The 14,297-nt window shown below is 36.9% G+C and overlaps 1 protein-coding gene across 1 annotated transcript in view; it reads right to left on the bottom strand.

Moving 5' to 3' along the window:
- rasef (RAS and EF-hand domain containing) overlaps positions 1-14,008 on the bottom strand; it is a 32,241-nt gene extending 18,233 nt beyond the window's left edge. Inside the window, exons 1-4 of the mRNA XM_033973334.2 lie at positions 13,700-14,008; positions 11,076-11,387; positions 2,275-2,421; positions 1,706-1,796 (exon numbers count right to left, since the gene is read on the bottom strand). Of these exons, the coding sequence (XP_033829225.2) occupies positions 1,706-1,796; positions 2,275-2,421; positions 11,076-11,387; positions 13,700-13,983 (834 nt within the window). The 5' untranslated portion in view covers positions 13,984-14,008. The remainder of the gene's footprint in view (positions 1-1,705; positions 1,797-2,274; positions 2,422-11,075; positions 11,388-13,699) is intronic.
- Between the last annotated feature and the right edge of the window lie 289 nt (positions 14,009-14,297).

The raw sequence follows: 14,297 nt of genomic DNA, 5'->3' as shown, positions 1-14,297 counted from the left end.
ATTCATTATACAGTTTACATCTGAACATGGCTGTATAATGGTTACAATTAGCAAATCGGAAAGGCTGCAATTATTTATGTAATATAACAAATAATATAATAAATGATCCCATCTCCGTTGGGTCCGGTGTGTATACATCGTACTAACCCTGTAGTTTAGACCTTTACAAACAATGTTATGAAATGCATGGGATTCTTTAGCAGTTCATACACTGCCTGGACAAAAAAAAAGTCACCACCAGGATTTAACTAAGCAAATAGGTACGAGTTAGGTCTAGATTCAGCAACACTCTGTGCTCAAAGAATGAGGTCAGCCGACACCTGAATATACTGAATGACCAGGTTATTCCATCAATGGATTTTTTCTTCCCTCATCGGGCTCAAATTGTGAAAGAGTGGTTCAAGGAGCATGAGACATTTTCACACATGGATTGTCCACCACAGAGTCCAGACCTTAACCCCATTGAGAATCTTTGGGATGTGCTGGAGAAGACTTAGTGCAGCGTCAGACTCTAACATCATCAATGCAACATCTTGGTGAAAAATTAATGGAAACACTGGATGGAAATAAAACTTGTGATATTGTAGAAGCGAGTGTGACCTTTTTTTTTTTTTTTTTGGCTAGGCAGTGTAGTTCACACTTCTTTTCGGTAAACTTTATTGTCCCCATAGGGAAATGTGTCCTCTGCATTTGACCCATCTTTTAATGCCACTGGGACAAGCTGTCAGGAACAGTCACCCATCTCCAGAAGTTGAGCTAGTCTTGGTCTGGACTTGCCTGAGATCCAGAATACACAATTTTTCAATACTTTACAAACATGTGAGTCTGGCCACAGGTGAATTTCCCAAGTTTTCAGATGAGTGACTGATGGGTGGATTGGTGGATTAGCCAATCAGGGACCTGGTATGGTCCATCCATATAGGAAAAGGAAAAAAAAAAAAAAACATCACTGGAAAAAAAAAAAAAAAAAAAAAAAATGACTGGTTCTGGCGAGAACATACAAACTTACAGAGAAAGGATCCTTCTCCATCTCTGTTAATGCTACTGGGCTACTGGGCGTGTTTAAAATATACAGTCTGATCTGAATCTTGATTTTAAAGTGTACATTGCCACCCTTGTGTCGGAAAAAAGTGAATCAGATAAATTTGCCAGCATTGTTGAGGCAAAACCAATCCCAGAAATTAAATATAAAAGTTTGATTAATGAACCTCCCTGGACATGTTATTTGGTAGCTACAGTTTCCAGAGGTGCGGTTGGTTGTGTCTATGATTCAGAACAGGCTCTGTTTGCTCTAAGGGATGAGCTCAACAAACTCTTATCTGAGTGTGAGGCAGCACCTTTGGAATGGAGGGCACAGTATATCACAAGATAAATATAATTGCACTTCAACACAAAAATAGTCCAAGAATCCCCCATGTATTTCAGAACATGTTTGTAGAGGTCTAAACTACAGGTACAATCAGATTTTTCTACAAAAAACAAAGTATATTTTGTTCTTTACAGAGGGAATTCTATTATCTAAATAACTGTTGACCTGGTTCAGTCCTGGTTCAGTCCTGGTTCAGTCCTGGGCTCAGTCCTGGTTCAGTCCTGGTTCAGTCCTGGTTCAGTCCTGGTTCAGTCCTGGTTCAGTCCTGGTTCAGTCCTGGTTCAGTCCTGGTTCAGTCCTGGTTCAGTCCTGGTTCAGTCCCGTTTTAGTACAGACTTGTTCTCTGGTCTTCCTCTCTGCAGCATGAATACGATGGTCCATCTCCTCCTCCATCTCACTCAGCTGCATCGTGGCCTGGTCTTGTGCTCTGCAGACAATACACTTTTTACAGTCAAACAGATGTTAAATAAAAGTGATCCATGCCTATACAGGATCAAAAGTCTTAAATGTTTTGAACTTACAGTACACAAGTACAGTGAAAAAGGTGAAATGGGATTTATCTGATCACTTACAAGATTGTTACAAACAAGGTTTTTCTACACACTTTCTACACTATAGAGTTTTATTGTCTTATTTTTCATACACTGATTTTCTGATTATATCAAATCATTGATAGGTCAAAGCTAACAACAAGCAGTATGCTAACATGCCCTTTCTGATTTACAGACAATAAAATGTTTAGAATTTGATGCAGACAGTACACAGCAAACATATTCTGACCACAAGAACTACCTACAGAATATGTGACCTGCCATGGCAACAGTATGTCCTGATTACATAACTTGTATAAATGTAATTACATAACAGTGAATAAATGTTATATGCTGTGTTGATTGCCTATTTACCGTTTGATGGCCAGTGCCAGGTTCTCCATCTCATTGTTGACCTGTCGAATTTCTTTGGTGAAGTTCATGAGGACTTTCTCAAACTGTGGGATGAGACGAGGCTCCGTCAGACTTAGGTTCTGGTACAGGAGTGCCGCTTGGTTTGTCCTAAAACAAATCCAATATATAAAGGTAGAACAGAGTATCACAAAAAGTTTAAAGATGCACTGTGTAATTATTTGTGAGCCACCTGCTTGTCTGCATGTAAATGTAACTTCATCTGGAATATTCCACAGGATGGCTTAAAACTCCACATAGATAAGCAGCTGCTGCCATCAGACCAAGTAAAAGGTCAGATCTGTGGATAATAATCCCACTCATAGTATGAATACATTTAATGTAATTTCACAGTATACTATGGAACATTCTAGACATTCATGGCAAAGGTAAATCCATATTACAGAACATATACAGTGTATATGACCATTATTTACTGTAAATGTAATGTATTCCTAGGATCCAGGAAATTGTTTCAGGGTTAGACCAATCATTCAATCTAATAAGAACAGGGATGCTAGTTGAGATTATATTTACTTAACACTTTTTTGAATATTTTTTCTTTAATGTTAAAATGTTCACAAACACTGTATCATTAAGATTTCTATATTGTGTCATAAAAAAGATAAATTGTGACATCCCTAAATAGAAATCTAAATATGGAAATGAAGCAAAGGAGGCTAAAAACAATAGCTATTATGTGATTATGGAGAGTGAATAATGTGAATGATCAAATGGTAAAAATAAGTCTTGTGAAAGAATCTGTGCATACACAGGTCAGCAACTTGAATATTAAAAGCACTGCACCTGTTTTTTACCATCTTAAAAATGTGGAAAAAAGAACTAGTTTGCAGTGTGGTCCAAAGTTTTCCCCACTTACCTTATGCATTTAGAGCATCATAATTAGTCACTGCGATGACTTTAAAGCCAACAACAACAACAACAGCTAACATGCTAATACACAAGACTTTGTTGCTCATTGTATTATCATAGACTTTTAAAGGAGACTACACTGGTCAAAAATGCCTGCTTAAAAGTTAAATAAAAGGGAGCAAGTGATATTTATACTCCACAAACTGAAAGAGATAAAATAATTCAAACAAAATTATTTGTGCCACCATAATCTTAATCAGATCTATGGGAAACACTGTCTCAAGGTTTCTCAGAAAGCAGAATGAGCCTTACATGAGTCTCTCATTTGGGTTGCCAGTTTCAATGCAGAAATCCAGTTGATTTAAGCCTAAAAGGACTCTCTGATCTGAATGATCACTACCTAAACCCCGGCACCTGCAGCCAATCATGAATCAGTGCTAGTAATGCAGGCTCTGCAGCTCAGTGAGTGAATTCTGGAGGCTCTGAGCTTTCACATGAGACATGAGTATTCTAAGCCTCTCACAATAATTACTATATCAACTTATAGGTCAATATATGTGGGAACAAGATTTTTTTAGAGTCAATATTTATCATGGGGACTTTCGCTTGGGAGAAAAAAAAAAGGTGATTATTTTTTGGCTATACAATAAGATTTAAGCCATAAAATGTTGAATTAACAACTTGTATGACTCGGTACAGATGCAAACTAAGTACTAAAGTGTTTTATTCTGTTATTTGTTTATTGCATTGCAATTTTAAATATTGCAGATTTAGAATAGGTTTTGTGGTATACATCTGTTCTTGGGCTATTGTGCCAGTGGCATAAATGAGTTTCAATATTATTGTTGATTGTCTATATTCTTTAGTAATATATCGCACTTCAAAATGTGTGATCGTGACAGTCCAAGTGTCCTCTACCTTCAGGTTAAGGGTCTGGCAACCCAGGTCAAGTTGTGTTTGTAGTACCTTCTTAAAACTGTAAGAAAGCAGGCTACATACAGGTCGTTATGTTAAAAATGTTATAGTCTACTTATTTAAGTCGCTATCATCTGACGTGTTGGAGCAGCACCCATGTCCTTACACTGAGAGACCGGAGATAACATCATTAGGTTTGGTTTTATTGTGGACAGACCTCTTCCTTCATTAAAGCCTATTGGAGTGATTCATGCCCCTCTCAGCTGACTGCTCCACTCTGTTCTGTTCAAATGGGGAGCAATGTTCAAACCAGAAACACTGTGATAATCAATGATCTGTGTGGCGTGAGGGACCATCTTATGAGAGCCCTTAGAGATAATATGTTCCAGAAAACACACAAATAGAACTACTTCAGACGCCTATTAAAGGTGCATTGTGCAACTTTTCTGGTGGGCGGGTATTGGTGACACTGTGGGGACTAAAATAAGAACGCACACCCATCATTTACAAAAACGAGGTCCCCATGACATAATTTTTTACTTATTATTTAAAATATGCAAAAATCAGCAGAGACAGACGGTAAACGTGTCATTCAATATATGAAAGTTGGAATAATATTTTTTTGGGTCCGTATTTATTGGGTTACTTTTTCTTTGAACTACAAATTTTTGGGCTCTATGATAAGATTTAAGCCATAAATAACTTCTATGACTCATTACAGATGCAAATGAAGCACTTCAGTGCTTCATTCTGCTGTTTATTTATTGCAGCTCATGATTTTTAACAATATGGTTAGTTTTTGTGGTATAAATCGTCTCTTGGGTTGTTGTGTTAGTGGCATAAATTAATCAATTTTATCATTTATATTTACTTCAGCAATATATCAAACTTCAAAATATGTTGTTGTGACAGGCCTAACTCTCTCCTGGTATTCTCCTGGCATGCTCGTATTTCCAACCTCCACAATCACATAAAACTTATTTTACCCATGTTTGGTCCTGACTCTGGGCACCAGCAGGAGGCTGGCCCCAGAAGTCCTCTGTGCCATATGAACCATCTCACACTCATGTGGGAGTTGTACTTTGGTGTGAGTAGGCCTGTCATGATAATTACTATACAGACTTATCATTCAATATATGAAAACTGGAACAATTATTTTTGGGGATGTACAATATCTTTGCAATAGTGGGGCAATTTCAACCATTTTTATGCAATACAATCAGATTTGAGCTGTAGAGAGTTGAATAAATAATTTCTATGGCTAATTATTGCTTCTTTTGGCTAATTTTGGGTGTTGCAGGTCAGTCCTTTTGAATGACAGTGTCTATTTAAAATGTCTTCATGGTTATTCTCCTGATTTATTGCTTTTGTGTCCATAGTTTCAATATTATCGTTTATTTTAGTACATCTCTATAGTGATATATCGTGCTTCAAAATTTGTTATCATGATGGATGTAGCTGCTGGGTCATGTAAAGACTTGTACACAGGCAGAGCTGCTTTAAACTGTACTCTCTGAACCACAGGAGAATAGCACAGAATATCACCCTTAGATCATTTTAATTTAAGCTTGATCAGGAGTAGCTGGAGGAATACTTGTTTTAGGTCGAAGTGGGAAACAAGAGCACCCACCCTTGTTCTAAAAAAAGGGACACAGCTGTCTTCGGCTTTGAAATGCCTTGAGCTCGATGTTGAGACATTTGAGCATCTGGTTGATTGGTCTGTAGCTCATTTTGGACTCCATCTGCTGAAGTCTCCCTTGGGTTTCAACTGATACCTCTTTACACTTTCCAAAATTCCCATTGCAACCAACATTAGTAAGAGTTCTTGTACTATATGGTCAATAATGGAGAGTTCCTTCTTGGTAGCATCTGCTACCAGCAGTGTCTCCACATTGGTAGCATCTGGTACCTGTGTTGTGTCCACCTCGGTCACATCTGGTACATCTGGTGTCTCCACCTCGGCAACATCCGATACCTCTGGTGTCTCCACCTCGGCAACATCCGATACCTCTGGTATCTCCACCTCGGCAACATCCGATACCTCTGGTATCTCCACCTCGGCAACATCCGATACCTCTGGTATCTCCACCTCGGCAACATCCGATACCTCTGGTATCTCCACCTCGGCAACATCCGATACCTCTGGTATCTCCACCTCGGCAACATCCGATACCTCTGGTATCTCCACCTCGGCAACATCCGATACCCCTGGTATCTCCACCTCGGTAACATCCGATACCTCTGGTATCTCCACCTTGTTGGCATCTGGTACATCTGGTGTGTTCCACCTCGGTAACATCTGGTACATTTGGTGTCTCTACCTCAGTAACATCTTGTACCTCTGGTGACCCTGTCTCAGGAACCTCAGGCCTGTCATGGATTTCATGAGCAGATTCCCAGATAGCTGATTCCACGGGATATTGTGGCAGTGGGCACAGTGATGCTGACTTTGACGGGGTTGTTTTTTCTTCCAACTCCTTCACACTCTCAAAAACTCCCATCACAGCCAACATTGATAAAAGTTCTTCTGGGGGGATGTCTGGAAAGATGTGCTGTAGGGAGCCGTTGTATGAAAGTCCACCTCTCTCACTAGAGAGTCTTAATACTTTTTCTTTATTAACGTAGTAGTGCATGAGGCGAGTAGCGCCTGTGCTGTGGGGCCCAAGACCTACGCGCAATGAGTGGAGGGGAAATCAAAGTAATCTGTGTGTAATCTGTGTCCCACAAAGTGGAAGTCCTAGTTTCAATATTATTGTTTATCATTGAAATTTATATATCAATCTTCAAAATTTGTTATCATGACAGGCTTAGCAATGCTCTCTCCAGATATTGATTTAGGCTTAAATCAGGAGTACCTAGCTGGAAAAATACTTATTTTAGGTAGAAGTGGGAAACAAGAGCCAAAAGAACCCCACTACGACACTATTAGGGCAACCTGTCATTTTAATGTGAGTAATTTCATTATAAAGCTACTGCACTTTACTAGGTGAGCGCATGTTTAGTGGAGAAAGGCCTATTACTGTGAAGTTTTTCATATCTATATTTATCTATGCACTCGAATGGATTGGAGCAACAAACAAGAACGTCATGCATGATGATAAACTTTCCAGTCACAATAGGTTATATCAGGCAGGGCATCTGGTTTTCAAAGCTGAGAGGTACTTATATTTCTAGGTAATATAATGACTTCTACAAACAACAAAATGAGGTTATAGTTGTGTATAAAACCTGCTAACCCTGTAGTTCACACCTCAACAAATATTTGATTCTTGAATTGGTTCATCAGTTCATATTTCTTCAGTTAAATTATTTAAAATGGAAACTGAATCTTGATTTATATAAGTGAAATAATTTTTCTGATTACAGAAAGAAAAATCATAATAAAGTATAAAGGTGTAGCTTAAGTTCAATGGAGGCTGCTCTTGTGAAATTTTGTATTTACCAAAAAGGGAGTTGTCCTGTGTTATTTAGATTGTTTCTTTGAGTTTTGCTTATATTTGTGCAAAACTTTACAAAGATTTGAACAAATTAGCAAAGTGTAGTCATGAATCATCTTGGTTTAGTTTGGGTCTTTTTAATGGAGAGGTCCACAGCCAATCCTGTCAGTGAAAGCAAGTGGTCTGGAGCAGATGGAAGATTTTGGAGGAAGAAAGTTGTCTATTTTTCTGTTAAAAGTCTGTTGTTCATGTTCACAGTAGAAATTATATATAAAGCAATTGTATTTGTTTTCAATACGACTAAATAAAATTGAATAAAAAAAGTGTGTGTATGCGTGTGTGTCTGTGTATGCAAGTGTGTGTATTCTGTCATACTGCCCAACCCCATAGTGATAAATGCATTTACCTGTAATGACCCAGCAGCTTTTCAAGTTCTTTCACAATAGTTTTGTTTACGTTTTTACATCGTTTTGGCTAATGCAATTCTATGGACGTTTTGCTGCAACATGGCTCTTTTTCCACCAAGGTCTTAGAAACGTGTGTGTGTGTATATATATATATATATATATATATATATATATATATATATATATAAAATTATACAGATTATACGATACATAAGCAAACACCAAGATATCCTGTCTAACTTGTATTAAATGCCAAGGAGTATAAATTGTCTAATGTTCCACAGTATGCTACCAAGCAAAGTTATAGGTCAGATCCGTGTAGAGGCAAGCAGCTCACTTTAAGAATGCATGGTTGCACGACATAACATTTGATTTTTGATGTTCTATAATTTTTTTTGAATGCATCTGTATATTGGTTGGGTTAAATGTTGTTTTGTGTGAACTTTTTTCTAGCTGCTCTCTTGTCTGAAGTCAGTCCCACACATTTCCATATGGAGCTGCAGCTATCAGAGAGTCAAATTTACATGTCCAACACTTTAAACTGCACCATAACATCCTCCTCACCAGAGAAGCCAAACTTCTGCAGACAAAAGGTGGGCAGGCTATCAGAAGAATAGATCATATTGTGAATATTTTCGTGATGATATGCAAAATTTGAATATACACGTATATTGTTTATAGAGTATTGATAATAGGTTTTTTTTCATGGCCAGTACCGATTGTTTAGAATATGACAGTCGATATTTTAGGCTAATATTTAAGGGTGATCTAGATTATTTCCCCCAAATTCTGTCATTTAAATTTGCTACAAATGCCCTCCCTCAAGCCCTTTTTCATCACAAACCTTTAAGAGAGCTGTGTCGCATTTTATGCAGTTATCTCTTCAAATTAAAGTGTTAATATAAAGCTTGGTGTATATTTTGAGACTTGAGACTTAAGGCTGATGAAAATGTGAACTTTTAATGGAAAATAAATTGCAAATTTAATCGCAATCACAAAATGCTTGTAAGATTTATCAAATGCTATTTTGTAGTAAACAAGTCACTTATTGCGTTTAGCCGGTTGGCCGATACCTACTCTTTTCACCATATTGGCTGGCACCAATCTCAAGCAGAGGCTGATATTTAGTTTTGGCCGACCTGCTGACTAAAGAATACACATAAATCTCTATTTAACACTTTAATGCGAAGAGATAACTGCAGAAAACATGACTACACTACTGTCTTATAATTTGTGGTAAAAAAGGGCTGTGGGTGAATTTGTCATAAATTTAAGATAGATATTTTGCCAAAATAATCAAAATCAGTCTCCCACATCAGCCCAAAAATTCTAAACGATCAGCATCTGCCATAATAGGTACAGTCTGTACATTTTATAACATTTTTATATACAAATAGTTTTCAGCTCCCCTCACCAGAGAAAGAAAGCAAATTAGAGGTGGTCAAATAATCAAAAATACTTAAAAATGCTGCAAAAAGAGCTCATTGAAACTGAAAAGGGAAAAAAAACAACAACTTGTGAACTTCAGGTACTTATTTTAGTAATTTCACAGTTGTCTGATACTCAACTAATACATTAATTTTTACACATTTCATGTAGGACTGTCTGTAAGAGTAATTGGAATCAAATTTAAATTACAGTTTAAATGGATTATAAGTACCATACGTCCCCCACAAACAACAAAACAACTAACCCTCTAGTTTACATCTGTACAAACATGTTCTGAAATTCAATTCTTGTATTAGTTTGTCAGTTCATATTCCAGTCTTTTTGTCTAATCTTTGTTTAATTCTTGCATTTAAAATGCAAATTTTAGACAGAATCCTATTATTAAAACATGAATTGCAAATCTAATTGTAATGCTTGTCTGAAAAATCACAATTAGATATAGCACCCTTTTTTTCAGAAATTAGTCACTTATTGCCTTTACTAACAGTGACACAATTCATGCCAAAATGACCCTGTAGAAACATTAATATGGATGTGAAATGTAGATTTTATATTCAAATAATTTTCATTTCGACCATTCTTTTAAAATTAAACTTTGGGAGCCACTGTAGTTTCCTCTAATAACCAAAAACATAATTTAAGTCCTAGCTCCATCAAAGCAGTTCCCAGCCTTTTTCTCTCAGTATTTCACCCCAACATCCTGCTGGTTTATAAATAAAGATAATGATTAATAAAACTGTTTTGGTGACCAGTAATCAAAAACAGGCCCATAGTACTGTAGTAGCTTGAAGAGCATTTCACCAAGTTATCATCAAAGATTTTACTAAAACATATAGTTACCAAGCAACCATAGTGTTAAGAAGGGCCAAAACACGTCTAAATCGCACAATAGTTATGATTAGACGATGAAAAAAAAACAAAAAAACAAAAAACAACTAAATTATTAAACTGTCAGAAAACTGTTTTATTTTCTTAAAATTGCCCCTGTATTTTGGATGGAGCTTTGGGTGCTGATGACATGGATAGAGGGATTCTGTTTAAGAACTTGGCACTAGGCCCATTTCCTGTATTTCTGTACTTTTTCCCCCACAAACAGTCGCTTAACTGATGTAAAAACACACATATTGACAGTTGGTGGAAGAAGTTCTCAATTTTGTTACGCGAGTAAAAGTAAAGATACTGAGCAAAAAAAAAAAAAAAGTAAAAGCATCACTTCAAACATCTACTTAAGTAAAAGCATTAAAGTAGCCTACTAGTTTAAAAATGTAAAGAGTAAAGTAATTTGCACTTTAGGGTGATCAGACTTTCGAAATTCAAAACTGGGACACACAAGGGTTGGGTTGGTTGGTATAGGCTAATTATTACTGTCCATTCTTGTATTTTTTTTGCCTTATGTTAATTTTAAAGCACATTTTTTGTATTTTGGCTAAACAAATGATAGTATATTGCCCTCTTCACTGTTGGCAGGGATCAGACTGGCCAAAGATGGAGACACATGTGGAATTTCTAGTATAAAACTAGACAAATCAATGTTTTTGTATAAAACTGCAGGAAGAGGGGACACGGCTCTCAAAACTGGGACTATCCCGGGTAAATAAGGAAAACATCCCTTCATTATAATTCTAGATATCCCTTTAAACCAACTTTTTAAGAAACTGACTTTGAAATCATCCGTGTTTCTCACCTGGGGATAAACTTGGCCTGGTCCCCGAGCCTCCTCTCGAACCCATCCCAGGCGGCGCACTCGTCTCCCAGCTCGGCGTCGCCCATGTCGGCCCCGTAGCGCTGCTGGAAGCCGCTCACAAACTCCCCGAGGCTCACGGTACCGTCGCTATCCGCGTCCAACCGCTGGAATATCCGCTGCGCCTCCGCTGTGGGCACCTGCAGTTCGGCGCAGATGGTCAAAAACTCGCTCCTCTCGATCCGCCCAGACTTGTCCACGTCGTACGCGTCAAAGAGAGCACGTAACCGGGCATGCTCCTCCGCGCTCATGCCCCTGGATGGAGGAGGGATGGAGGAACAAGAAAGAAGAAGGCGTTTCTAAACAAAATGCTGAATAATTAACACTCAAAACTCAATAAATTCCAGAAAAATAAGTCGGTTTTGAAACTTTCTAGTGCTTTCTACAACTTTTTGGGTGAGAAATAAGCTACGTTATCCGTTACGTTACGCCATACGTTAAGGTGCGTTTATGAGAAAAAAAAAATTCAAGGTGATCATTAAAAAAAACAAACCCTCAACTTTCAACAACTTTTTAGCGCACAAAAAATACCTCTGCTAACACAATAAAATTCGGTAACAAATAGGTCCAAGCTGATCACTTAAAACTTCAACTTTTCCAACTTCCTACCGCTCTTCAGAACATAAACGAATACAGACTGGTAGGATATCCATGTGCATCTGTTCCATTTCTAAGGTAAAAGTAAATATAAAAGAAATCCTCCCGTGCGCAAACGCCTCACATGACTTTAAACAAACGGTCCACTCCCCTTTGTTCAACATTCGGAGGAGACAGATGACATATGGTAAGTATGAATGTGGATTTAAGCTGTGAAAACATCCTAGGAATATTCACAAGGAAGTCATGGGGAATTTGGGGGTTCAGGCTATTAAATAGGCCTAATAAAATAAAGCCAACGCAGAATTAACATATGACACAACTTTCATATCAGCCTAGTGGACTCAGCAGGTACGACAATAACAGTGAAGCTTTAGTTAAGTAAGCTAGTTTCAATGTAAATATGTTTAAAGTGGATTTGGGCATCTCAAAGACATATACTGACAGTGCTGGAAGAAGTACTCTATTTTGTAACTTGAGTAAAAGCAAAGATACTTGAGGAAAAAAAAAAAAAAAACAAGTAAAAGTAAGACTTCAAAAATTTACTTAAGTAAAAGTATTCAAGTAGCCTACTTGTTTAAAAATGCAAAAAGTAAAAGTATTTTCTGCTGATTTTGAGGTCTTATAAGGTTTCAAATGTGGTGATTTTGATAAAGATTTGTGCTGAAATTTGTTCAATAGAAATAATTAAATCAATAGTTTCATTCCTACATGTTTTTATTTGTATATTTTATTTGTTTGCTTAAACTATGAAAGTGGTAAAGATAAACCCTTTAGGCTTTTCAGCAGGTCTCAGACAGTAATGATAAATACTTTTACTTTTCAGTCCAGTTAAAAAATCTAGTGGAGTAGAAAGTACAGATACTGCTCTCAAACGGAGTGAAGTAAAAGTAAAAAGTATCCACTTTAAAATTAAGTGAAGTACAGATACCTAAAATTTGTACTTAAGTACAATACTTTTACTTAGTTAAGTTCCACCACTACCTATTGATTCATATATGGCTAGTTTTTGTCCATACTCAGTACTGGAGTAATGTCCTCACCAAATGGTTTATTCTTGCTTATACCTGTGTGTTTATTTAGATTTCTACTAATTAATATTCCATATAGGCTAGTAATATTGAGTACATTTTTGGCTATTCTACTCACTTTAACACTTCTCAAATATATATTTGAGAAGTGTTAAAGTGCATCCTTGCATCTTTTTGATTTTTTGAACCAATTTGATTTATGCTAATATGCTAAGTTCAGTAAATATAGACGATAAGCGATAATATTGAAACTAATTTATGCCACTGACCCAATAACCCAAAAGCAGATTTAAACCACAAAAACTATTCTAAATCTACAATATTGTGAAAAAAACATGAGCTGCAATAAATAAACAGCAGATTGAAACACTTTAATACTTAGTTTGCATCTGTAAAATGGCATAAAGGTAATTAAATCAATCTTTGATGGCTTAAATCTTATCATATTGCCAAAAAATAACCAAAAATTCCCCAGCAGTGCAAGGAAACTGTACACACGATAAATATTGCCCCTCAAAAAATATTGTTCCAGCTTTCATGCACTGAACGATAAGTCGATAAAATAATTATCTTGGCAGGTCTAGTTAAGGAACACACATGCGAAACAACACACTGGATTGTGGCCATGGGCTGATCTCCATCATTGTTCTACATTCGCTCTTCCAAACACTGCCACTCATGTTTTTCAATAGCAGAGCTAAGATGAGTTAAATGTCTTGCCTAAGGACACAAAAATACAATGCAGTGGTGTGATCAGGAAAGTGCCCTTACCATTTTTCTGAGCCTGGAATGAATCAGGACTGAACCAGGACTGAATCTGGACTAAACTGGGACTAAGACGGGAATAATACAAGACTAAACCAGGACAAAATCATCTCTAAACCAGGACTAAGCCCAAATAAAACAAATTAAATAAAAGCATTGAGTAAATTGTCCTACCTGATTTTCACATTGTCCTTCTTGTCCTTGGGTAGTTCCAGTTCTGGTTCGATCTCTTCATCTTCTTGGTTTCGGCGTTTCTTAAACCCTCTTAGAAACTCCTCCAAAGTGACACTTCCATCTCCATCCACGTCCAGACCCTCAAATATCCGACCCCCCTCATCTGCGGAGATACAAAGTTCCTGACAGATGGCCAAAAATTCCCCCCTCTCTATCTTCCCAGAATCATCAAGGTCGTAAGCAAAGAACAAGGAACGCAGGTATGTACGGTCGTCTTTGTCCATGTTGTTGTAATTGAATTTCTATCTACCATAACTTGTAACTGGAATAAACTAAATAATCTATTAATCTTGTTTTATAAATTAAATCAATCATTAAGTTTACATAATTCAAAAAACTTTTAAAAAAGAAAAAAAAAGTTTACATAGTTTGAACACGTCGCTTTAAGTCCAATTCAAGACTGTGCCAAAATGTTTGCCTACCTCCTTTAATACCTCGCCCTCCCTCCTTCACAACACACTGCAAAAAATACATTTCTTCAACAATACATCTTCATTGTTAAAAATACAGTGTGTAACTTTCTCAATGAAAGTAGAAA

Source organism: Periophthalmus magnuspinnatus, chromosome 9 (assembly GCF_009829125.3).
Source record: "Periophthalmus magnuspinnatus isolate fPerMag1 chromosome 9, fPerMag1.2.pri, whole genome shotgun sequence".
Lineage (NCBI taxonomy): Eukaryota > Metazoa > Chordata > Actinopteri > Gobiiformes > Gobiidae > Periophthalmus > Periophthalmus magnuspinnatus.
Note: the sequence above shows the minus strand (reverse complement) of the source record. Positions and strands in the feature narration are given on the sequence as shown.